Raw genomic sequence first — 26,058 nt, forward strand, 5'->3', positions numbered from 1 at the left:
CAACTTAGTGACAGATGATGTGGAAAAAGCTGACGTACTCAATACTTTGTCTAAGTCTTCACAGACAAGGTCAGCTCCCACACTGCTGCACTGGGCAGCAGAGTATGGGGAGGAGGTGAGCAGCCCTCAGTGGTGAAAGAACAGGTTAAGGACTATTTAGAAAAGCTGGACATGCACAAATCCATGGGGCTCTATGCAATGCATCCAAGGGTGCTGAGGGCATTGGCTGATGTGATTGCAGAGCCATTGGCCACTATCTGTGAAAACTCATGGTGATTGGGAGAAGTTCCAGCAATTGGAAGAAGGCTAATATAGAGCCCATCTTTAAAAAAGGGAAGAAGGAGAATCTGGGGGACTACAGACTGGTCAGCCTCACCTCAGTCCCTAGAAAAATCATGGAGCTGGTCCTCAAGGAATCCATTTTGAAGCACTTGGAGGAGAGGAAGGTGATCAGGAACAGTCGATATGGATTCACCAAGGGCAAGTCATGCCTGACCAACCTGCTTGCCTTCTATGATGAGATAACTGGCTCTGTGGAGATGGGGAAAGTGGTGGATGTGATATACCTTGACTTTAGCAAAGCTTTTGATACAGTCTCCCACAGTATCCTTGCTAGAAGTTAAAAAAGTATGGATTGGATGAATGGACTATAAGGTGGATAGAAAGCTGGCTATATCATCAGACTCAATGGGTAGTGATCAATGGCTCAATGTCTAGATGGCAGCTTGTATTAAGCGGAGTGCCCCAGGGGTTGGTCCTGGGGCTGGTTTTGTTCAGCGTCTTCATTAATGATCTGGATGATGGGATGGATTGCACTCTCAGCAAGTTTATGGATAACACTAAGCTGGGAGGAGAGGTAGATACACTGGAGGGTAGGGTATGTGTGGATCCAGAAACAGCAGAAGCGAATGATGATGTAAAGAGTTAACACTTCACTGAACCTCAGTGATTGGATTTGGGTTTGCTTTGAGGTTTGAGCCAGGGTTCTGGTTGGTTTGAAGCAATGTGCCCCTCCCTATTCATAGTTAATTCTGATATGAATAGGCAGCAGTGCTAGAGGAGAGTATATATCTCGGGTTGGATCCTTAGCTGGTGTAAACTTGTATAGCTCCAGTGACTCAAAGGGAGTCTAGCCCTGGACTTGGCTCCTAGATCTTCAATTGCTACAATAAAATGTTTAATCCAGGTCAGTTCTGGCCATTTTTGGTTCAAAAAAGCAAGGGATTTCTAATTTCATTTGCAAAGCCCTAATGAGAGGATAACCGTGATAGTCTGGTTGACTTGCATTCTCTCTCCCTTGAGCGTCTGCCTTTCCCAACACCCAATGTTCAAAGCGAGGTATGAGCTGAACATGTGCAGAAATAGAAATATCTTGAATTTGACAAGTGCTAATGTAGAGAGATAAGGTGGGTGAGGGAATATCTTTTATTGGACCAGCTTCTGGGTGTGAGAGAGACAAACTTTCAAGCTACATAGAGCTGCTACTCTTTAGCTTTGTGTAGCTTGAAACCTTGTCTCTCACCAGCAGAAGCTTGTCCAATAAAAGATATTCCTTCACCCACCTTGCCTTTCTGGTATCCTGGGACCAACCTGGCTACAATAGCAGTGCAGCTTCTAATCTAAAAATTTGTGTAATCATGGTGCATTATTAACCATTCTTCCCATACTATGGAAAATGACAGCAACCATAGATGGATTTGAGTAGCACCAGTTAAAAAGTCATATACACCAGGCACTCTGCTACGCTATGTCATGGTATAAAAAGGTGAAAATGTCCAGTACACGGTTTTCTTTCAAATGCAGGGAGAACTGAATAGGTATTCACTGCTCTCCAGTGGCTGAGATGCAACTGGGCTGACAGTAATTGATCCTATTCCAAAGATTCAGAACTATTTAAACTAATGATACTTAATTACAAAGGGAAAAATGAGCCTATACATGGAAGATATTACTCCAGAATGAAAAGGAGTACTTGTGGCACCTTAGAGACTAACAAATTTATTAGAGCATAAGCTTTCATGAGCTACAGCTCACTTCATCGGATGCATTTGGTGGACAAATTTGGGGGGTTTTTTTCCACCAAATACATCCGATGAATTGAGCTGTAGCTCACGAAAGCTTATGCTCTAATAAATTTGTTAGTCTCTAAGGTGCAACAAGTACTCCTTTTCTTTTTGCAAATACAGACTAACACGGCTGCTACTCTGAAACCTGTCATCCCCAGAATGGGATACCAAGAGGAAAAAACAACCCTGAAATTAATTCAACCAGCCACTAGATGCCACCATTCCACTTCATAAACACACCCAAGTACTTGTATCATAAGTAGGATTCTTGGTCCTGAACAGAATGGTTGTAAAACGTATATAAAGGATTGTTAAATCTGTGATTAACTCTCAGTACATGACAATTCTTTATAATGATTGAATATGCATTTGGACCAGATCTCTGTGTGCTGTTTGAAATGATCTGATACTTTTATATCATTTTCTTTTTGATTGATACAAAAGGAGTTTAGAATTAACTGAAGGAGGTGATATTTGGATCTGTGATACCCTTAAGATAGAGTTCAAAGATGAAACAGAACTAAGGTTTGGGATAAGATTTGTTGGGCTGAGTGCTGTTGAGCTGTTTTGAGGAGAATGGGTCAAAATGCAGAAATCTCTTTATTGATTGATCACACAGTACTTCTGTCGGATGTGGCCAGGATTCAGAATCCTTCCCCATTTCAGGCCCAATGTGGACCCCAAAGCATTGAATGGGGGCTCTGGTCTGGAGGTCAGAATCTGACCCCATCCATAAAATGCAGGAGGGGGCGGTTAAATTTGAGTGTGCATTTCAGAGCCATCATTGGTTGAAAATACATACAGGTAAATATTGTTCATTTGGAGAGTTTTAGGAAAAAAACACTCTTGATCCAAAAATATTTAATAGTGAGTTAGCAGTTACTTTCCGTGGAATTCCAGCAGTAAGCTGTGTCTTTGCTGGACAAGAAGTGAGGGGACACAGTCAAAGAATACTGTGTTATCTCAGTGGCTCTCCAGTTGTGGTCCATGGACCACTGCTGGTCCACGAGGCACTTATCTTTGAAGAACTGTGCAACTTTTAGTTAAACTTCGCAGCTCCCTCTGTGGTAGTTAAGTTCTACTACATCCATCTTCCAGGGGGGAGAAACTGAGTGCAAAGGTTAGGGCCAAAGTAATAATGGTGATCACTTTTAATTGTCCAAAGCAGGACTTTCTTTTGGCCCATCCGATAGAGCTGCTGCCTGTGTTCCACAAGTATCCCAATTAATGTCTCAGCGGAGGTAATGCGTAGGCTGCATGTTAACACACTGTGGGACTCTGTTCTTCTCTTGAGGCTGGCTTACTAGGAGATTTGTGTTGACTCCAGTTAATGGCTGTCTTCCTATAGTTTAAGCAGTAGAGGGGCATGGTTTTAGGTTAAAAGATCCAAGGTTCAGTTCTTGCTGATGAGACATAGCAAATCCAGCCATCAGATGAAACACTCCACAAATTTGTTCAACCTACCTTAGGGTTTGTCTACACAGTGGCTGAGAGGTGTAATTCCCAATTTGAATAGACATACACAATAGCTCTAGTTGTGCAAGTGTACTAACAATAGCAGTATGGCCACTATTGGTGGTGGCTCAGGCTAGCTGCTTGATTACATACCTAGGTCCTCTGGGATTGTACTAGGTAACCCCAGCCATCACCTATGCTGCCATGGACATGTTGCTATTTAGTGCACTAGCTTGATCATAGCTAGTATGTGTATTTCTTCACACACTGGCAATGACACCTCCTACCTGTGTACCCCTCCTGTGTATCCATCATTTTCCCTGGTGGGCTGTACTCACCCCTTATTTCCCCTGGTGGGCTGTACTCAGCTGTGTATTCCAACTGAAGCCAATGATGCTACTCACATGAGTGACCAGTTGCAGCTCAAGAAAATTAGTCTAGCACTCAGACTGCCATAGCAAAAGCATTTTGAAATGAACCTTTAGGGCTAGAAAACCCTGACTTGTGTCTCCCTGATAGAGGTGACCGATGAAACACACCAATATTGAGAATGATGTTTTCCCTAAAATGTCAGTGATTTGAACTATGCTGCAGCCAATAAATGTCTTCAACAAGGAGATGGAAAAATAAGAGCCAGTTCTATGGTTGTAAAGGGCCGAGTTTGACCACACTTACTGTGAATAGTGCCTTACCGCATGTGCGGCTTCAGTGAAATCCACGAGGGCACTCACAGACTCAGGTACCCAAGGTGAGTAACGGTGGTGGAATTAGGCCCACGATGGGAGTAATCGTTGCTGACGCGTGCTGTTATGGTGATTTTCTGTTCTTTTCCCTTTCTAGTGGTACATGAATGGGAATAAATATTTCTCAGATCTGTGGAACATCATGGATACGCTTGGAATCTTTTACTTCATAACAGGGATTATATTCAGGTGAGTAGTGTTCGGTCTAAAGGCATGTTACCATGCCAGGTATTGGTATGGTATGTGTCTGGCTGTGACAAGATGATGAACAAAGTCACTTGAAGTCAGTAGCAAACTTGTTGTGTTCCCTAAAGTCAAAAAGGTTGTAGATTTTGGTTCCAAGGCACAAAAACTGGTTTTGCAGAACAGCTCATGGGCTGAGGAGAACTTGTGCTGAGGAACTTTTCTCCTGCTCAGATAATGATTAACTAACCCAGAGAAATATTATTTGAGTGCTGCTACAGTAAGAGGATTCTCTGGACTCAGAGGATGTTTTCCTGGATTTCAGGGCCCTTCTAGGCCAGCAGCACAGTGCACTCCAGAGTTATAGAGAATACAGGGTATGGTTTAGCAGAATCACACAGAGCTAGTTGAGGGGTTTAGATGTTGACTCAAGTCATTTGTCTGGCCCTAGTGTCTGTTCCTGATTCGCCAAGTATCTATTGTAGCTCCTGGTAAGAGAGGGTTGCCTTGCTACTTCAGCCTTCTCTGATGTGCATCCATCAAAAGCCAAGTGGGCAGAGGTCCCCAGCTTCAGCTCCTGCCCCTGCCACACACCTGGCATTATGTTTCTGAGGATGAGCTCCCCAGCCTTCCTTTGGGTGCCAGTCTTTCTCTTTAAGAGCCTTCATGAGGCCTGCTGTCTTTTCCGCTACCACCATGTGAATGAATCCGGTGTCACTCTATTGAAGTCAGTGCAGTGACTCTGGATTGATGCTGGTGTAGCTGAGGTCAGAATTGGGCCCAACGAGGCCTGAAGTATGCTCAATGGAAATACCTCTGTCCTCCTGACCGCAGTAGCACTGATGGGTTATCCTGAGGATCTCTGCTCTTTGGTTGGATGCACGACTGATGCTTATGTGCTACCGTCTTGTAGGTTTCCTTTAAAGAGGCCTGTTTGATTAGGATCTGTGACTTCTTGTGGGGACAGAACCAGAATTTTCCATCTGACTCTCTATCCTCAAACCATTGGTTGGAGTAAAATGGAACCTGGCTCTGAACCAGCTTCCTTGAGTTTTTGCAAAAGCTCAAACCTCCCACACTCCCCTCCACAAAGGTAGGTGGTTCAGAGTAAGGTACCCTTCAGTTTGAACCATCTCTGGTTTAGATTTAGTTTTGCAAAATCAAGACCTGGCCTTAGCAGCCTTGTCTAGTTCCATCCTGTACTGCTGCTTCATCAGTTTTGACCTTGTTTAAAGATCCGGATACCCAATTAACATTTGACATGAACTGGATGACTCTGCTGACTGGTAATGGGGCATGAAGCTTTCTGGATTGCCAGTGAGATTTTGCCCCCGTTTATTAGTGGCTGAAAGCTGTTAATCAGCTGATAGTTACATACGGTGTGTGAAGCAACTTGAGGCCTGAGCCAGCTTCCACTGAAGTCAGTGGAAAAGATTGCCATTGACTTCAATGGGCTGTGGATTGGGCCCTTAGTGCTGTTAGTTTGGTTTCTAATGGACAGATATCCCCGTCAGTTAAAAGATTCATAATTACAACTTAATTGTACCTTTTGACAGCCTCAAAAAAAGGGGCCAAGAGGACAGAATGGGAATGGAGACTCCTGTTCTGTAGCAGAATTCAGATGTCTTTGGTCATGAAAGGGGTGTGTGGGAAGCTGCTGATTTTTCTTCTGGATTGTCTGACATCTAATCTCACTTAATAGAATGAATCTAGCCTTTTAGTATGGTTTAAGAGGACTGCTATAATTTACATACACTATACAATAGAACTTCACTCCTGTGTACCATGTACAGACTAGATTCTATGACTGGGCAAGTAAATAAACAGGCACGGATACATATTTCCTGCAATATACCTTGTTCACTTGTTTTGTCAATTGTAGTTCCAGTTATTGATGCTACTCTGTTATCATACACTAGTAAAAGTTTGTAGTATATTTTTGGGGGAAGAAATGAAAGGAATGAGACCTGTACAGCATCTGCTGTTACATTTTTGCTAAGAGGATAGAAGAGACCACCAACTTTTGCAAAGACTATAAAGTGTGCAAATAAGTACACATGGATTAATCAGGTTCTTCTTTATGGGACTAGGCTGTTTCAACATATATTTGTCATAACTTTAGCCAATGTTTCACTACACTTATTTTTCTTCCCCAGGCTCCGCTCCTCCAATGAAAGCTCCTGGTACTCTGGGCGAGTCATTTTTTGCCTGGACTACATCATTTTTACTCTAAGGCTGATCCACATTTTCACAGTTAGCAGGAATCTAGGACCAAAAATTATTATGCTTCAGAGGATGGTAAGACATGGGCAATTGTTCATAACATTCTAAATAAACGATGTGACAAGCTTTTCTTCTTAGAGAGTGAAATTCCCCCCTGTACAGAGGGCCAGCACAAGGCCCAAGCCCCTCGTACATCCTCAAAATAGGGTTTAATTGAGATTGAAGAGGGACATAACTAGGACAGGGCTGTGTATTGGCTTTCTGTGAGGGGGTGGGGGGTTCACTCTGAATGAACAGTTAACATTGGAAAGACAACAAGCTTGGTTTCACAGCACCTTTCAGCCTCAGGGCATATTAAATGCTTCAGAGCTGGATTTTGCAGCCCAACTCATTACTCACATGAAGATTCCTTACTCAACACAAGTAAGGGTATGGCTGAGGAAGGAAAAACTCAATTCCTCAGAGAAGCTAGACTTAGCAGCTGTTGGGAGTTTGCCTACTTCAGGAATTGGACTAGGGAGTGGTCTTGCTGACTTCACTCCCTTTTAGAGTGGGGAAGGGAGCCCTGACTACTAATCATTGGCAAAGCCTACTGGGAGTCGGAGACACTGGAGAGTGGCTCGGCTCACTTCAGTTGTGGCAGGAGAAGAGACATGCCACTGAAGGAACAGCTCCAGAGAAGGGGGCTCTGGAGAGAGCTCTCAGTCAGAGTACGGATGGTGAGCTGAAAAAGATACTGGATTGTGCACACAGGCTGGGCCTGTCTACCCCATAGAGATTCTGGACTTTCCTGGAAAGGAAAAGCGGCTTTGATCATACCTGGGGTGCACTGAACCTGGGGAACTTATGAAGAAATGGCACTGAGAGCAATTGAATGTACATGCAGGTGAAATTAACACTGAGGTTTTTAAAGAATTGCTACATCGCTGACTTCCATTTTTCTGCCACTTCTGTGATGGTCAGGTCATCCTGGCCCCCCAGTTGCTATTGGTGACAAAGGGTCACAGAACTGGGCTCTTACTAAATAAGGGGTTTGTAGTGGTCTCTCACTCTCAAGAGGGAGGGAGGCTGCTCCACCTCGCTGTATCAGGCAACAACCCCCAGACTTGGGCCTTGCTGGTGGACCCGAGCCATATGAAGTCTTTAGTTCTGTAGCCTCCTAGCAGAGGCAAACCAGTAGGAACAATCTGGTGCTGCTGTCCCCTTGGTCAGGGCAAAGCGGTGAGCAGTCTGTAGTCTGCAGCCCCAGGGCTGGAGGGGCAGTAATTCACAGTCTGAATCTCTGTCCCTTTGGGCGGGACAGGGCAGGGAGCAGGCTTTAGCCTAAACCCCCTGGCTAAGGCAGCCAGCAAACACTCAATCTAGGCTCTGGTTCTTTTGGAGGGGCTGAGCAGGGCACAGGCTTTAGCCCACAGGCCCCTGGCTGGGGCTGACAACAAGTACAAGTCTAGCATGCCCTGACCCTCACATGGGGCGGAGCAAACAAAGATCTGGCATCTTAACTCGGGCAGACAGCAGACAAAGGCCAGCCTCTTGGCCTACAGTGTGGAAGGGGTGGGGCGGCAGGGGATAGGAGGATGTTGTTCCTGCTTCCTCAAAGTAGGGGCTATTCTTTAGTGTGATTTTTTTTCTTTTTCTCTGTCAGTCTCTCAAATGGCAGATTCCCAGTATTTGGAGGAAAGAGGTAATATTTTGAGGAGGGAGGAGGGGATAGAGGAGACGAGAGAACGCCTGTCGTTTGTGGGTGAATCAAATGGAAAGTTGCTTCCTGGAATACATACTGTTGATAGTCTCTGCAGGAACACCAAGGGGAAAGAATTCAGCAATTCATCACCTGTGGGCATCTAGAAAATGAGCATATCTTTTTCAAGGTGCCAGGACCAAATTGTCAGAAGTGGTTACCGGTTTTGCTTATTTTAAATATTGCATACGTAAGACCTAAGTTTGTCTGTGAATCAGGTCAGTTATTCATCTTGGACCTGTATACAGAACTTGCGTGTGTAGATTTTGGGGTCTGATCCAAACCCCGTGAAAGTCATTGGGATTTTCCCATTGATCTCAATAGGCTTTGGATCAGGCCCTGATCTTATAATCACTTAAGCTCAAGCATAACGTCTGAGACTGGATGGAGGCCATCTGAAAATGTGGCTATACTGTATTGCCGAGTGACTGGATTTTCACATCCGTTCCCAACTTCTGTTTAAACCTTCTGTTTAATTCACGGGGAACAAACTCCTGGCCTCCTGCAGTGTGACTTGCTGCGGGAATGTGGAGGATGCACTGATCTGTTTTTTATACCCTCCTTTCCTAGATGATTGATGTCTTCTTCTTCTTGTTCCTCTTCGGTGTGTGGATGGTGGCCTTTGGTGTGGCCAGGCAGGGCATCCTGAGGAAGAATGAGTACCGCTGGGAATGGATCTTCCGATCGGTTATCTATGAGCCTTACCTGGCCATGTTTGGCCAGTACCCTGATGACATTGATGGTAGCCATCTTCTGTGTGTACCTCCCTTGGGCAGGGGAGGGGCTGCACTCATTTGGCTCAGCTAGGGAGCCTGCAGTCTCTTGAGGCCAGATTCTGCATTGGACCTGTGTCTATACTGAGCCCTGCTGTCTTGAGTGGGGTTCTGCAGGGACTCAGGTCTGCCCATGGACAGCTGATTGCAGGATTTGACTCTCAAAGACTATCCAAGCCAGTGTTAAAGCAGGATAGAATATTAGTGGCTGGGGCCAAGGCATCGGATGACAGTGGGGGCGTGATTGGAGACCTTAGAGGAATGTGGTTCATCAGCCCTCTGAAAATTGGGCCCTCTTACAGGAGCCCTCACTCCCCTCCCATCTGGCACCCAGCACTTCACCAGATCCGGCCTCCAGCATGCCCCTCCGGTTCCCACTGCCCTTCCCTCCAGGCATACTCATTCCAATCAACCCCCCTAACAGGCTCCTACTCCAACCTTCTTTGACGCCTTCCTTCCAAACAGCAGGAAGGTGGGTTTTCACATGAGACTTTATCCCATGCAATCCATTCCAGTATAGAGGGGTGGTTGTTACAGTCTTTCTCTAACTTGTCTGACATTAAATGGCTAATTCCAGATCTTTTTGGCGCACTCTTTCTCTCGTATGTGTCTGATGTGTTCGGTGCTAATGGAATATCGTTGCCATGTTCATTTGTCTAGCTCACAAGCTGCCCTTTGCAACCACCATCTCCATGTAAACTGCAGGGCCACGGTCTGCCCTCCCCTGTGCATTGCAGTGACTGCCCTAGTGCAACTGCACTGATGTCTGACCAGCAATGACTGCAGCCCAGGGCACTGCTGTAAGTGCCTAATGCAAACAGGCAGAGATACTGCTGATGGCACTAACACTGGTTTCAAGCTGTGTTAGTCTCCTCCCAGGCAAATTGCATTTCATCCGTTTACACTAAATGGTAGCATCAGTGGGTGGTCTTGGGGTAAATCCCCGATGTTACAGACACACCAGAGAGCGAAAGGCTTCCTTTCCACAGCCCCTGCAGTCTCACTCTCTCCTCCTCTTGCTCTAGGTACCACATACAATTTTGATCGCTGCACCTTCTCTGGGAATGAGTCTAAACCTTTGTGTGTAGAACTGGATGCTAACAACCATCCCCGCTTCCCGGAGTGGATCACCATTCCCCTGGTGTGCATCTACATGCTCTCCACCAATATCCTCCTGGTTAACCTGCTGGTTGCCATGTTCGGGTATGTATTAGATGAGCGGTTCTCTGATGGTGGCTCTTGCAGTCTGCAGAATGGCCAGACAGGGGGGAAATGGGTCCATGAGGGAACCTCCCTCTTAGAAAGTCTACTAAGGAGTGGAAAAGCTGGAGAAAGCCCTGTGTTAGACTCCACAGGTTTAACACTCACCAAAGAAAGTCAGAGACCGGGGTGTGTGTAGTGTGCTGTTTAGAGGGACAGCTTCAAGATTTTCCAGCCTAAAAGAAGGCCTCACTCATAAATTAAATATCTGCCTTGTTACCGGAAAGAAACTCCCAACCTCGCCAAAATAAAAATGGCAGCTCTGCTGAAATCCCAGCTCCTTCAGGTGACTTGCCATCAATAAATCTAAAGCACTAGATGTGGTGCAAGTGCACATGTGAATGAGAAACATGTGCAATAGTGACATGACATGCACAAGAGCCTCTCTCTTTCTGTGAGCTGTAGGACATGGAGCTGATAAGAATCCTGCTGTTTCAAGGGAACGAAGAGCAATGTTCTTGATGACTTAAGTCACTTGCTGGCTCATGAGTGAAGTCAGCAGAGGGACAGCATGATGTCCAGGCAGCATTTTCAGGAGCCACAGATTCAGGTTTACTAGATACACTGATCATCTCTTTGTACTTAGAACTCATATTTCTGTAGCACCTCTCCTCCCGGAGGAGCAGATCTTTACAAACTGACCTGCACATGTGTGGTGCTCCTCTTTTGGGAGACAGCTTGGTTCTTTTCCTGAGAACTGAGGGCAGAATGGCAAGTTTACATTCAGTCCTGTTCGAGAAGCATTGTGTAGCTATGCTGTGCTGGGAGGAGCCCTGGGAAGGAACTGCAGCTTGTTCCTCTGGGCGTGTTACTCACTGCAGCTTTCTCACTCCTTCATGCCAGCCTATTTCCACTGACAGCGGAATACAGGGTGGTGGACCCAATGCTGTGGCCCCTCCCCCTTTCCTCTCCACCCTTTCCTTATCCATGTGTTGCAGCTGGGGTGGGAAAAGCAGGGGCTGCGCTCTGCACCAGACATGGACCCTAGATCTGGGTAAGTCTTCACTGATTGAGTGAGGCTGGGGTGGCTTACTGTCCTGCATGGTTGCGAAAGTTTAGCCTTTAGGGTGGAGGGTTTAGCCCTAGTACAGGGAATGAAAGCATTTTAAAGAGATGCTGTAACTGTATTTTAGGAGGGGGGGATATGGAGTTCAGTCTGCCACTCCTAGATTAATCTGAGTGCTCAGACCCATGATGCTTTTCAATCAAAAGCGCCAAACATGGTGCTGTAGATCGACCAACTCTCTGTTAAATCATTATATTCCAGTAGCGCCTGGAGCCCGAAACCAAAACCAGGGCCCCATTATACTGGAGGCTGTGCACACTATACTATGACAGTCCCTACCCCAAAGAGCTTAAGTGTAATTAGCAAGTTGGGGTGGGAGGAGGAGAGTATTATTGTTCCCTTTTATGAATGGGGAAACTGACAAAGAGACCATGTGACTGTCCTAAAAGTCCCCCAGGGAGTCAGTGGCAGAAGAACCCAGGCTGATTCCCAGTGCAGTGCCTTAAGTACAGACTGTCCTTACCCTTCAGCTACCCCGATTGTTTATTACAAGCTTGGGATCCAGCCCTGCAGTGCCTTCCTTTATGGCATGTCCGTAGAGCTCAGGGAGAGTTTGGGAATAGGAGAGCAGATGCCGGATCAGGTCTGAATTAACCAAGGGATCTGCTGAGAGGTTTTAATTCTGTCTGTTTCAGGACTGTTAAATTATCCTCAGTGTGGATGATAATCTGGCATTTGTGTAACATTCTACACTTGTGTAATTACTGTCCTATTAACGCTTTAAATGCTGACATGCCCAGACTGCCCCATAATGGATAGCGGGCGGTATGTCTGCGCTCTCCATGGGTGGAATTTAACACATGCTTATGGTCCGAAATAACACTCGGTGGGGACTAAAACATACACTTGTCAGATCTGTAGGAGAGTTGTCAAACTTCCCCCAAATGTCCACTCATTCAAATAAATGATTCAGTCCAAACTAAGGGCTAGGGTTCTCCTGAGGCCCAACATGGCTGCTCAGGACACTGGGGAGTTAAGTATCCCCCCATTCCTTGCGACGGTGGGCAATAGGGGAGGTAACAGCAGTTGGAGTAGAATCCAGAATCTCTTTCCCAGGCAGTGGGTTATGATAAGTGGAGAATGGTGGGGAGCAATAGAATTGGCCATGTGCAGGAGCTACGTTCTGTTTATGTGTGTGCTTGTCATTTCAGTTCCTTCGTATTTATTTATATTGTTCCAAAATTACAAACTAGAAAACCACCTAGCATCTATTACCACACCATACACTGCAGCTACATGGACAAGGGCAATAAAATACATTGGAAGGCACAGACACCTAAAGATAGTAGAAGCCATGACCATAAACAAAATACATCCACCATAGTCTTCAGCAGCATCCTCTATCTGCAGCAATTCAAGACAAGAGTTACGAACTGGACCCTGATGAGGTACAGCTTTCTGCACAATTGGCATTTCATGGAGTAGCTAACCATCCTTTGGTCTAGTTTGTGCCCATTTGACATAGCACGTTGTAAGGGGACGACTTGTGGCTGTTTTATCCTAAGAGCTTCCCAGGGAAAAAAACTATATTCACAGTTCCTTCCCTGTTCCTCTATTTGTTCCTGGCGGTGGGTTTGTAATTAGTACTGCGCTATAACAGTACCAAACTGTTACCAAAGTGCATCCAAAGTCAAGGGCTGGAGAGGGGTCTGAGGAAGTTCTTACTTCTTCTCATGCTCAGACACACACATGCAGCATAAGTCAATATCTATCAGGGAGGCCCTTTCCTTTCCAAAAAAACATGCACATTTGTTGCTGTTCAGTATCACTGCTCACAAACGTTTTTCATTTGAAATTGGAAGCCTCTAATGTTTGCTAAAAGGCCCATAGACTCCCCTGAGAAATGTATGTGCCAGTGACTTTAAGGGGATTTGCACACCCATATTGGATAGCATGACAAAGTCGGACTTAATTGATATTGATAGAAAGTTCACATCTTGTGACCAGAAGTTCTGCCACTTGACACTTCAAAGCCAATGGATTATTTCTTGCATCTGGTGCAAAGATTACTAACAAGTCAAAATCAACTGGTACTTTAGCTTTAAAATAAAAGAGTCTTGGCAAACTATGCCATAGTCACATGCCTGTGGATCCACCGTCACACCCTCTTCCTCATCCCTGCATAGGCTGGCTGTTCATTGTCCAGCAGGGTTGGATGCTGGCTGCAATGTCTTAGTTTTCAGCACCCCCGGGTATTACAGTGGTATAGGAGTGGGCAACTTTTAGAGGAGTTAAAGTGCAATCAAGTTATATTCACAATGTGTGTGCGCAAAGCTTCTCTTCTCCTTGCCACTTGGGGCATTCATCACACAACCCTGCTGTTCACTTGGAAGAACAGTGCTTTCAGCTCATAGGTTTCACATTCAGGGCTGAACAGTGTGCCATCAGCTCCTTCAGGCTTATCCCTTCCGTGCACTCTGGAAGCTGCCATGCCTTAATGTTGTTTGTTCAAGCCCAGTTCTTTCGATCATCAATTTTTGCTCTTTGCCAGGTAATCTTTCCACATTGGTGGCGTCCTCCCATCTGATGATTTAACTTTTTCCCAGCAGAAACTCAGTTTCCTGTTGCTGCCATATTCCCTGACACTCCTTTTACAAATTTTGTTTCACATTGTAAATGAAGTTAGTTCACCCCTTGGTTTTATAGCTCCTTGTATTTTTCTGATGGGACGCAGTGGCCATTGCAATGTCTATAAAATCGATATGGGATGTCTGGAAAATATGCAAAGGCTGGTCAAGTGTCTTTCTGCAGCCTCTGAACCCTCAGACTCCTTTACATCTCCTTCTGATGGAGGTAAAGGGCCTCACTGAGTCTCTGGCAAGAATAGGGTTAAAGCCACTTCCTAAACACCCAACTGGCCCTTCGTTATGCTTAAAATGCAGTAGTTACTGTATGAGAATGACTTAAAACATGGCACTAACTGACTTTCCCACAGGCCTCCCTATGTCTGGCAGAACTGCCTCCAAAGCTTGCCAAATGATTTCAGATTGTGCCCATCAGGGAGAGGTTTCTCTTACTCCCATTTTGGAGGTGAACGCTGACACTGGAATGGTTGGAATAAATCCAGTTCCAGTGCTCAAGCAGTGGGGTTACCTGGCTGCAGAGGGAAATGAATGTAGACATGCACAAGCCAGCTGCTTACAAACAGAGCCTGAAGAGATAAATGGAAGTTAGCTGTGGGTACTGAGTGTCTGTTCCAGGAGCCAGAATCAGTAATTGTGGATGATTAACTCACCTTACTGCATTAACAACTTTAAATGACTCTCCATACCGGGGAAAACTTGGGCTTCTATATCAGGGAGGTGCTTTTGAAAACTGGACCCTAGAACTTTAATCTTCCAAGATTATTGCTGCTGGTTGCTGGAATTTGCACCCTGTTACCACTTTCAAAAGCGACTTTGGGCATTTGAGTGCTATAGGTATGTAAGCTCCTAAGGCAAGTAGGTGCTGTTGAAAAAGTTTGCCTTTAGTCCCTTCCCAAAATTAAAATATTTGACCTCAGCAGAGTTAAACTTCCAAAACTAGAGAGAGCCCCCCACCTTTGTGTGGGGTTCTGAATCCCAACTCAGATTTGGATCCAACAATTGTAGCTCTTCTCCATCTCTCTGGGCTGGACTCAAGCCCCTGCAGCTTAGGAGGGGCTAGAAATCTAGATCAACATTTTATTAACCATGAGCTGGCGCTTTCCATCAGTTGATCTTGCAGTTAGCACAATACACCAGATCAGATGGATAAGTTCTTATTTAATGCGTTCTTTTTATGACTCAATAATAACCAGAATTACTGCTTTGGTGCATGATTTGTAGCAAACATTCAGTGCACTAGTGCCTGAATGTTCCTGCTATTTATCAATCTGATAAATAGCACTAGCACCATGCTGTATCGTTGGTGGATGAATGGAAGAACTAGAGAGACTTCCTCTAGGGAGATATTATTGGCTTTTTATTTTAGATGGGAGTTACCCATGTGTTTAGCACTGAGGAGGCTAGACTGGCCTGGCAGGTAAGTCTGACATCTGAAATGTGCTATCAGTCATTTTTCACCTTATCACAAGGATCCTTAGGATAGTGGGTCTTTCAGATAAACAGAGTTAAAAATATCCACTATTTTAGTAACAGATGAACTGCTTTTGGTAAAATCAGAATGGACCGGAGCTAGTCAGAAAATGAAAGTCTGTGTGAAACCTGGTCTGACATTTATAGTAGCTTGTCGATCCTCAATTCATGCTGCAAAGCCTGTTTGTCTGCACGGTCTGTGGAGGCCAGGGAGGACTCTGGTAGGTGGGAAGTGTGGTTCTGTCTGCTGGTTTATGATCTGTGTTGTGGCCATCTGGGGCTCCTGTAGCAGTCTGGGTGTAGACCTATGTATGTAAAACATGTTGCGGAACCCACAAGCAGAGCGTAGTCATACCTATTAATGGAATGTGCGTGTGACTGACTGGTTTTATTTGCTTTCACTTTACAATCAAACCAGAATAGGACTGAGTCTGGACCAAAAACTTTTGCAGGTGTAGCAAGGTCAGTTAGGGGGATGATTTTATTTTTTACAGCATGTTTATACCAATAAAAGCCCTAGTATAAATGCAGTTGTACCAGCTAAAAATGACTTTTGCTGGAATAGATTTCATTTGGCAAACTAGTATAGGTACAATTTGCCTGTGGGAGCTGTGTCCCCACTTTGCCATTATAGCTGTACCAGCTGACCTTTCTAAGCTTTCCTAGGTTAGAGTAGGCTGTAGGGAGCAAATCTAAATGCTAGCAGTCTAAAGGAGAGACTGAGCCAGGTGAGAGGAGTGGGTTGTGTTGTACTTTGAGTTCAGGTGTGTCAGGCAAATAGCAGCCTCTGAGATGTGATAACATCCTGAAAAACCAGACAAAGGATACTTCCTTCTATGATTCCTTCTCCCAGGTTCCCCATCTTCTCTGATCATCTGTCAGTTTGTAATAATGCTGCTGGCGGACTCTGGTTCTGCAGCAATAGAGCAAGAATAATGTAGATCATATCCTGTCTATCTTTAAAATTGATATTAAAATATAAGTAAATACCATGGAGATGCCAACCATCATCTGGCATACCATATAAGAGCTACAACTCAGTCAAATGAATCAATATTGGTTTCCTCTTTTCAAGTAATATAATAATTTTGTCTGCAAAATTAAGGATTTAATTAATTTTTTAGAGAACTGGAAACTGAAGGGTATTTCACACTAGATTATAGAAATGTTAAAGTTTATCTTAACCTTCTGAAGATCCTATTAAGAGCTCTTGAAAGAGACATTTTGAAATATCTCATTTGTCCTTTAATAATAGTAGGGAAAGGTTTGGGGCAGGTACCATCGTTTTGTTTTGTTTGTACAACACCTAATTCTGGTCTATGACTTGGGCTCCTATAATATTACTCCTAATAATAAACTTGGAGGAGTTGCAGGCTTTGCAAACAGCCTGTTTTCTAGTTTTGCACAAAATTGTAAAAGTTGGCATATATTATTTATGCAACACATTGTCTAGCTCTAGGGCAGCATGTGTTGTATGGCAAAGCTAGAAGAACATCCCCTAAAGCCAGGCTGACAAAGCCCTGCCTGGGATGATTTAGTTGGGGATTGGTCCTGCTTTGAGCAGGGGGTTGGACTAGGTGACCTCCTGAGGTCCCTTCCAACCCTGATATTCTATGATTCTATGAAGTAGGTTGAGCTCCATACAACATTTAATCTTTCATTAGTCTTTACTCAGGGTGCCTTTTTTCACAATCTGTTTGTATTTTCACTTTCCTCTGCTCCACTTCCTTCTCCATTTTCCAGTCTCTCCAAATCAGAGTCCAACTTTTAAATCCAGGATGTTCATGTGACTGAAACTATGCAACACCAATTCCCCACCCTTGCTAATAGGAAAATTTCTGTTATTTGGATCTAATGAAAATCTTCACTGGATAATAAATTACTAGTGGTACTCTTAGACAAACAGAAGTTTATCTTTTAATCTGCCCCTTAGTTACACGGTTGGATCAGTACAAGAAAACAATGACCAGGTGTGGAAGTTCCAGCGCTATTTCTTGGTTCAGGAGTATGGCAGCCGTTTGACTATTCCATTTCCTTTCGTCATCTTTGCCTACATCTACATGGTGATGAAGAAATGCTTTAAATGCTGCTGTAAAAAAGAATGCAAAGAGCCATCCATCTGTTGTAAGTGATATTGTGTGTTGTTTCTGCCCCTTGTTAGGGTTCCAGGATGAGCTGTTCCTTTGTCCCCACACTCATTCCCTTTGTAGGTACCCTTCCCAGTGTTTGTACTTCTCTCAGGGTAGAATCCCATTCCTAGAGTGGGTCACCAGGTTACAGCACCCCTGTTGACCACCAGTGTCCTCAGTAGGTCCCACTGAGTTTTTTTTGGCCCAGGTGGCCCTGGATTTCTTTCCAGGAGCCTGGAGTCGGTGTGAAAGTCCAATGGCAGAACACTTTGTTCAATACAAAGTATGTATTTATTCATCAGAACACCACAAACAGCCTATACTTATGCCCTCCAACATAAACCTTACCTTGCAAATGTACCTTGTCCCAGGCAGTCAGCACCCACTCACTCAGTCAGCCCCAGTCTGTCTCCATCCTGAATTGATAGGCAGTCTCCTATCTATTTCAAAGTCCCTTTCTTTGTCCTGGAACACCTGAACCTGGTGAGTCTGGTTTATGCATCTCCCAAGGTGGGACGGAGGCAGACTTCTAGTAGTGGAGTTGTCGTTATTGTCCATGTGAGCAGTGTTAATTGAACTTGTCATTGCCTGATTGCTGGGGTATGTGCTAAGAGTTGCAGCTGGCATTACCCTTAGTATTCCACAGAGCCAGCCATACTGCAGTGCTCAAACACACAATATTCATAAAACCATTACATATACCCCACATTCTTCACTCTCCTAATGGAGCCAGTGCTGTGGTAAATAGCCTGTACCCACACTACTGTGTGCTGTGATCCTGTTGGATCTCCCAAGCCAAGCAACAATTGGATGGGGTTGGCATTTAGATGGGAGACCTTCCAGGGGAAACTAAATGATGTAGGAGGTGATTGTGGTAATTCAGTAGGTTGTCACTGTGTACTGCTGAAGGTACCATGTTTCAGAGTAGATGTAAAATGGAGTCCCTGGTTTCTTGTGACGAATAAACTTCCCACTGTGCTTAAAATCTAAGTTAAAATTTGTCCAGGACCTTGGGGCTAACACCATACTTCTACCTACCTATAACTGCCTTTTAAATTTGCACTTGGACATAATGTAAGTTGTTTTCATTTTCTGCTCTAAATTGCCCAGATTTTTGCTGAGGTAAGCAGCTCCTGCATTCCACCCCAAAGGCTAAAGCAGTTCAGTGGTGGGCAGAGTTATCCCTGTACATTCTTTATCCTGGAGGTATTGAGGTATAATTAGTTGATATTTGTAAAGAACTTTTAAAATAATGAAATTTGCACCTTTCAAGGTGCATATAGTGCTTAGTAGATTTCAGAGACTTTCTCCATTAGGGCACTGATTCAGTTCTAGTCAAGGCTGGCAGTGGCTGAAAATCATTATTTGATGCTGGGCAGCCAGGCCTGTATATGAAAGGAGTAAATCATCTTAATCCATTTCCTGTCAACATCAGAATTGGCAGTGGTGCGCTCCTGCACAGTCTCGGATGAGGCTTGGGAGTGAATTGAGCCTGAGCCAGCAGCTCTCACACTAAAGTCTTCAACAAGATTTAAATACAAGATCACTTCCCCTTTTTTTCCAATCAGTACTTACCTTTTCATAGTTTTCTTCCCCTTCCCCCTCTCCCTCCCCCTGATTTGTTGATTTGGACACTTACATAAGAACAGCCATACTGGGTCAGACCAAAGGTCCATCTAGCCCAGTATTCTGTTTTCCGACAGTGGCCAGTGCCAGGTGCCCCAGAGGGAATGAACAGCACAGGTAATCATCAAGTGATCCATCCCCTGTTGCCCAGTCCCAGCTTCTGGCAAACAGAGGCTAGGGACACCATCCCTGCCCATCCTGGCTAATAGCCATTGATGGACCTGTCCTCCATGAACTTATCTAGCTCTTTTTTGAATCCTGTTATAGTCTTGGCCTTCATGTCACTACGCAAAGAGGGTGGCAAAACTATTAGATCTTAGTGGATTGGTGTTTTAATGGCTTAAAATATAAGAAGTATAGGCCAACCCCCCACCCCAGTCTGACCCACTGATATGTATCCTTGCCCTTTATTTATTCTCCTTCAGCTAATGACGCTTGGATGGGCACTATAATACATTATTCAAGGACAGCCTGTTACCAGTTTTAACAGGGTAACAGGCTGGGATGATTTAGTTGGAGTTGGTCCTGCTTAGAGCAGGGGGTTGGACTAGATGACCTCCTGAGGTCTCCTCCAACCCTAATATTCTATGATTCTGTTCTACCAGACAGATGATGATCTAACTGTAGAAAGTCCTGCTGAGCTGGTCTATAGTTTATCTTGTACTTCTAGAACCAATGGGAGGACTTAATTAGAGCCAATTTTTGGCAGGGTTGTTCCAGGGTTGTTCCAGCAGGGTTGTGCTGCTGGTAAAGAGCACTGGGGGCTGCTTAATCCCTGTGCAGTAGGCAGCCATAAGTCTCTAGCTCCAGCTCCAGTGCAAGGAGTGGGGAAAGATGGCTAAGAACTCACTCTTGTGTGGGGTGGACTCCCATTGCCATCAGTGGGATTCAATGTGGGCACAGGGGACTGCTCATAGAAAGCAGCTTGCAAAATCAGGGCTTAAGTCACTTGGCAGCCCTGACTGAGGCAGAAGCCTGGTTAGGTTGCAGGAGTGTCCATTCAGCATGTCACAGTTGCCAGTCGAGCACCCTCCATTGCCCACTCACTAGACTGCTGGTCTAGTGCCTAGCCCTTGGGCTCAGTGCTGACCTTTAGACGCCTCTACAGCTTAAATATACCCTTTCCCAGAACTCCCCCACAAGGTGTGAGCTTTCTGGGTCACTATTGAACTCTCTCAGAAGGCACGTAGTAGTTGTGAGGTATATAACCCGTACAGACACCTTACCAGTTTCACTATTGCTCTTCTTCTACTTTACATAAAGCACAAGGGAGTAGGGCTCATATAGAACATAACATAAATCCTAATCGCAGTTGCTCCTCATCCCTGGGGAATGCTTAGGCTGGATTCAGGTAAGCAGGCAGGGTTCCCAGCTTCATAAGGCATCTACTTCTGGATTGCTTCTCCCTCCTCTTGATCTTGGGAAAAATGGCCCCCCGTAGATCAGCTCCTCTATTTTTATAACCTTCCAGTCTTCTCTGTCAGGTGACACCTTCAGGTGACTAGAGGCTCCTCCCAGGTGACTTTGTCATCAAGGTGACCTCCCTCCCCATAAGTAAACGTGATACTTTAAAAACTGGGTTGCCGTGAGCAGCAACCATCTCTTTGTCATTTGGTTGTCATCAAAGTTTAATGACCCTCTATTATTAGCCCTATGCTAGCACCCCTCTGGAATTCTAGTTCAAGATGGAGATCAAAAGGCAGTAGGAAGGAGAAGGCCAGCCTTACAATCAAAATGGAGTTTGCAGTCTGACACAGGTACATACAGAGTTCATAATTACACACAGAATGACTAAATTGTGAGGTTCCCCAAATTGTCACACAGTGTCACTTGCATGTTTGATGTTTGCCTGAAGCCAGAAAATTCATACTTCATTTAAAACCTCCCCAAAGCTGAATGCTTCTAAACCTCAAATAGTGTCCATTCAGAGGTTGGAGTGGAAATGTGGGTCAATTCCTCTTTTTAATACAAACCCAGTTAGCTTGTCCTGTCCAATGACCATGCAATAAAATACATTAATGTTCTATTTACATTATCGCTGCTAATTTTCCATATGCAGAGAAATGAATTCCGTTAGCTCTGGTGAACAGAAACACTGGCAGGCTTTTTCACATTTCAAAACAGTAGAGGCAAATTAAGTTAGTCTAATGCCTTTTTGTATTTCTCAGGTTCAAAATATGAAGACAATGAAACGCTCGCATGGGAAGCTGTCATGAAAGAAAATTACCTTGTCAAAATCAATTCCAAAACAAACGACTCATCAGAGGAGTATGTCTGTTTTTTCTCTCTGCTATATTCTTAGACTAAACTTCACTTCTGCAAACTTTTTTTTTAATAAGAAAAATAAAACCTTTTTTTACGTTTAGAAAGTCTGCTTATACACTATATATTAATAAAAGCAGCCTAAAACAGCTCACCATTCTGCCTCAAGTAAAATATTGGAGATTTTACAATACATTGGTTGCCTAGGCTGTTAAATTTTCATTACAATTTTGCAAATTTGACATGACACATTATTCACACAATATGTGCTGAATACAGGGCCGGTGCAAGGGTATTTTGCGCCCTAGGCGAAATTTCCACCTTGCGCCCCCCCCCTCCCTTCCCCTCTCCCCAGAGCATTGCTTATTATAAACTTTCAAAAATGAATACTGCATAATGTGGCATTGTTCATTAGAATTAATACACATTCGGCTTGAAAATTTATTAATTTCATTATTTAGTCTACATATTTAATGAAAATAAATGAATAACCTGACAGTGTTGACATTGTTATTGTTTTCACTTTGCACAACATAGCATGGATCTTAAAATAAATCACATACATTATACACAATACACTGTCACAGAGTAACACGTTATAATTTAGAATTTATTTTTCCGTGCTTTCAGTTTAGCAAATTTAGAAACAAGTTCCTCTAAGTCAATGTTGTGAGCAATGTCATGTTTTATTGGCAAGGTAGATAGCCCGAGTCTTTGTTGCAACATTGATGTTTGCATGTATGTTTTTATCAACTTGAGCTTCAAGAAGCTTCGTCACCACTGGCCACAGAAACTGGCAGAGTCAAGAGGATGCGAAGAACAATAACTGTGTTGGGGACACTATCTGTCAGCTTATTTTTCTATATGAAGTTCAATACATCTTGCGGTGATGCACTCTTTTGGACTCGTCTTGAAATAGCTTGCAATTCATTGCACAAGTCAAAGGCATCAATATCTTTGGATTCACCATGTTGCAAAGCTTGCTTCAGATTCAAGCAATGTTCCATAATTTGCTTCGGTGTTGTATTTGCAAACTATAAACATCATATAGGAAGCCAAATACTGAACTAATTTGCTGCATCAATGTGAATCTTTCTTCAACCGAATGTATTGCTGTGTCAATGACTGCAAAGTAAAAGTTCACTTTGAATTTTTCTTTCAGATTATAAATAGGTTTGTCATCTGCCTCATATGTGAACTGCTTTCTCTTTTTTCTAGTATGGATTGGATCTGGTTCAAAAAGTGCCAGTATATCCAACTCCTCCGCAAGTTCACCCGCATCTACTAATGTTTTCTCCAAGTCTGCATCACTTCTTGGAGTGAAACTTCTTGGTTTCTCTAAGTTGATTAATGACGTCACATATGTTGAATTCTTTCAGCTGAAGTTGTTTGCTAGTCATGTTGATCTCAAACAATATGTCATACCACACAACAAGAGGAAGAAGAAATTTGAAACTAGAAATGGCTTTTGCAAGATCCTTTGCATCAACTCGTGACGTATTGCCAGATGATTCTGTTAAAGTAGTGTCATTATAGATCTCTATCAAAGCATCATAGATGTCACTAAGCTGATAGCTGATAGCGAAGAGGTTTCAAGGCATCGATTCGACTTTCCCATCTTATTTCACTTCATGGCTTACCTGTGAGATTAGATTCATGGTGTGCTAGAACTTCCCAGCCACGTGTAGAAGCTGAGAAATACACATAAACACGCTGAACTATATCAAAGAAGGCAGTTGCCTCCAAGCAACATTTTGCAGCATCATTAATAACCAAATTTGATGTGTCTGTAGTCGCACTGTCAGTCTTGGCAGGACCATCCTGTGATGGATGGAGAGACTCAGCTAGGAAGTACTGCAGGTCCCTGCTTGCCCTACACTCCTTTCCCTCTCCAATACCGCATAGTTGGAGCCAATCAATCGCTATTTGTATTTGAAGCCATTAGTGCAGCTCTACATTTCCCTTTAGCCCTGATCTCTTTTTGGGGCACAGTGTCTGTCTGACTTTGTCTCTCTCTCCCCGCCTGGGTCCCAGTTTGCAGAAAGCCCCAGCCCAGGGCAGCTCTGACCATTCCCCTTCTGACAGAGGCTGGGACAGGGCGAAGGCACTGGGGCAGCTCAGCTCTGCGGGCTGCCATCCTCTCCAGCCGCCCGCACACGAGGGGAGTGTGGACCAGCTGGCACGCAAGCTGTGGGGAAGCGCTTACCTTGGCCAATACACCAGCATCCTCTTCCTCCACTGGGCTGCTGCGCGAGGCTCTTTTTTTCTTGGGGGGGAGGGGAGTGTGAACGCGCTCTCCGTGCCCCCCGCTGGGGCTGAGCATGGAGGCTGAGCCAAGGCAGACGCCCGTTTCCTCACCAAGCCCCGCTGCCACTGGGCCCACTTTTTGGCACCCCCAAATCTTGGCACCCAAGGCAGCCGCCTAGTTCGCCTAGTGGTTACACCAGCCCTGGCTAAATAAATTTATTTATGTACAATTAGATACTAAAAATGTCTTCCATTAGCTTGCTAGGGCAGACTTGGGCAAATCACCTTTCTGTGCCTCAATGTTCCCATCTGTCAGGTGGGGATAATCATAGAATCATAGAAGATTAGGGTTGGAAGAGACCTCAAAGCAGGACCAACCCCAATTAAATCATCCCAGCCAGGGCTTTGTCAAGCTGGGCCTTAAAAACCTCTAAAGATGGAGATTTGACCACCTCCCTAGGTAACCCATTCCAGTAGTTCACCACTCTCCTAATGAAATTGTTTTTCCTAATATCCAACCTAGACCTCCCCCACTGCAACTTGAGACCATTGCTCCTTGTTCTGTCATCTCCGACCACTGAGAACACCTGCGCTCCATCCTCTTTGGAACCCCCTTCAGGTAGTTGAAGGCTGTTATCAAATCCCCCCTCACTCTTCTCTTCTGCAGACTAAATAAGCCCAGTTTCCTCAGCCTCTCCTCATAAGTCATTTGCCCCAGCCTCCTAATAATTTTTGTTGCCCTCCAGTGGACTCTCTCCAATTTGTCCACATCCTTTCTGTAGTGGGGGGACCAAAACTGGATGCAAAACTCCAGATGTGGCCTCACCAGTGCCGAATAGAGGAGAATAATAACTTTGCTCGATCTGTTGGCAGCGCTCCTACTAATGCAGCCCATTATGCCGTTAGCCTTCTTGGCAACAGGGCCACACTGTTGACTCATATCCAGCTTCTCGTTCACTGTAACCGCCAGGTCCTTTTCTGCAGAACTTCCTCTTAGCCAATTGGTCCCCAGCCTGTAGCGGTGCATGGGATTCTTCTGTCCTAAGTGCAGGACTCTGCACTTGTCCTTGTTGAACCTCATCAGATTTCTTTTGGCCCAACCCTCCAATGTGTCTAGGTCACTCTGGACCCTATCCCTACCCTCCAGCTTATCTACCTCACCAGCCAACTTAGTGTCATCCACAAACTCAGGGTGCAATCCATCCTATCATCCAGATCATTAATGAAGATGTTGAACAAAACCAGCCCCATGACCAACCCCTGGGGCACTCCACTTGATACCGGCTGCCAACTAGACATCAAGCCATTGATTACTATCCATTGAGCCCGATGATCTAGCCAGCTTTTTATCCACCTTATAGTCCATTCATCCAATCCATATTTTTTTGACTTGCTAGCAAGAATACTGTGGGAGACCGCACCAAAATCTTTGCTAAAGTCTAGGTGTATCATGTCCACTGCTTTCCCCATATCCACAGAGCCAGTTATCTCATCATAGAAGGCAATCAGGTTGATCAGACATTACTTGTCGTTGGTGAATCCATGTTGACTGTTTCTGATCACATGATTTTTCTAGGGACTTAGATGAGGCTGACCAGTCTGTAGTTTCCCGGATTCTCCTTCTTCCTTTTTTTAAAGATGGGCTCTATATTTACCTTTTCCAATTGTCTGGAACTTGCCCCAATCACCACGAGTTTTCACAGATAATGGCCAATGGCTCTTCAATCACATCAGCCAACTCCCTCAGCACCCTTGGATGCATTGCATCCGGCCCCATGAACTTGTGCATTTCCAGCTTTTCTAAATAGTCCTTAACCTGTTCTTTCACCACTGAGGGCTGCTCACCTCTTCCCCATACTGTGCTGCCCAGTGCAGCAGTGTGGGAGCTGACTTGTCCGTGAACACCGAGACAAAGCATTGAGAACTTTACCTAGGTTGCCTCCCCCATTCAGTAAAGATTCCACAGTTTCCCTGACCTCCTTCTTGTTGCTAACTTACCTGTAGAAACCCTTCTTGTTACCCTTCACATCCCTTGCTAGCTGCAACTCCAATTGTGCTTTGGCCTTCCTGATTACATCCCTGCATGCTCAAGCAATATTTTAATGCTCCCCCCAGTCATCTGTCCAAGTTTCCGCTTCTTGTAAGCTTCCTTTTTGTGTTTAAGTTCACTGAAGATTTCTCTGTTAAGCCAAGCTGGTCGCCTACCATATTTGCTATTCTTTCTGCACA

The 26,058-nt window shown here is 44.6% G+C and overlaps 1 protein-coding gene and 1 long non-coding RNA gene across 2 annotated transcripts in view; one reads left to right on the forward strand and one right to left on the reverse strand.

Annotated features, from left to right (window-relative positions):
* Positions 1-26,058, forward strand: part of TRPM8 (transient receptor potential cation channel subfamily M member 8) — an 81,541-nt gene that overhangs the window by 47,903 nt on the left and 7,580 nt on the right. Inside the window, exons 17-22 of the mRNA XM_038421737.2 lie at positions 4,362-4,453; positions 6,604-6,745; positions 8,982-9,153; positions 10,210-10,387; positions 17,499-17,689; positions 21,489-21,588. Of these exons, the coding sequence (XP_038277665.1) occupies positions 4,362-4,453; positions 6,604-6,745; positions 8,982-9,153; positions 10,210-10,387; positions 17,499-17,689; positions 21,489-21,588 (875 nt within the window). The remainder of the gene's footprint in view (positions 1-4,361; positions 4,454-6,603; positions 6,746-8,981; positions 9,154-10,209; positions 10,388-17,498; positions 17,690-21,488; positions 21,589-26,058) is intronic.
* LOC122458209 lies at positions 15,546-16,478 on the reverse strand. The gene is made up of 2 exons (XR_006278124.1): positions 16,368-16,478; positions 15,546-15,870 (listed from the first exon to the last, which is right to left on the reverse strand). It is a non-coding gene; the product is annotated as an uncharacterized LOC122458209 (long non-coding RNA).

This window comes from Dermochelys coriacea, chromosome 11, assembly GCF_009764565.3.
Source record: "Dermochelys coriacea isolate rDerCor1 chromosome 11, rDerCor1.pri.v4, whole genome shotgun sequence".
NCBI classification, from domain to species: Eukaryota; Metazoa; Chordata; order Testudines; family Dermochelyidae; genus Dermochelys; species Dermochelys coriacea.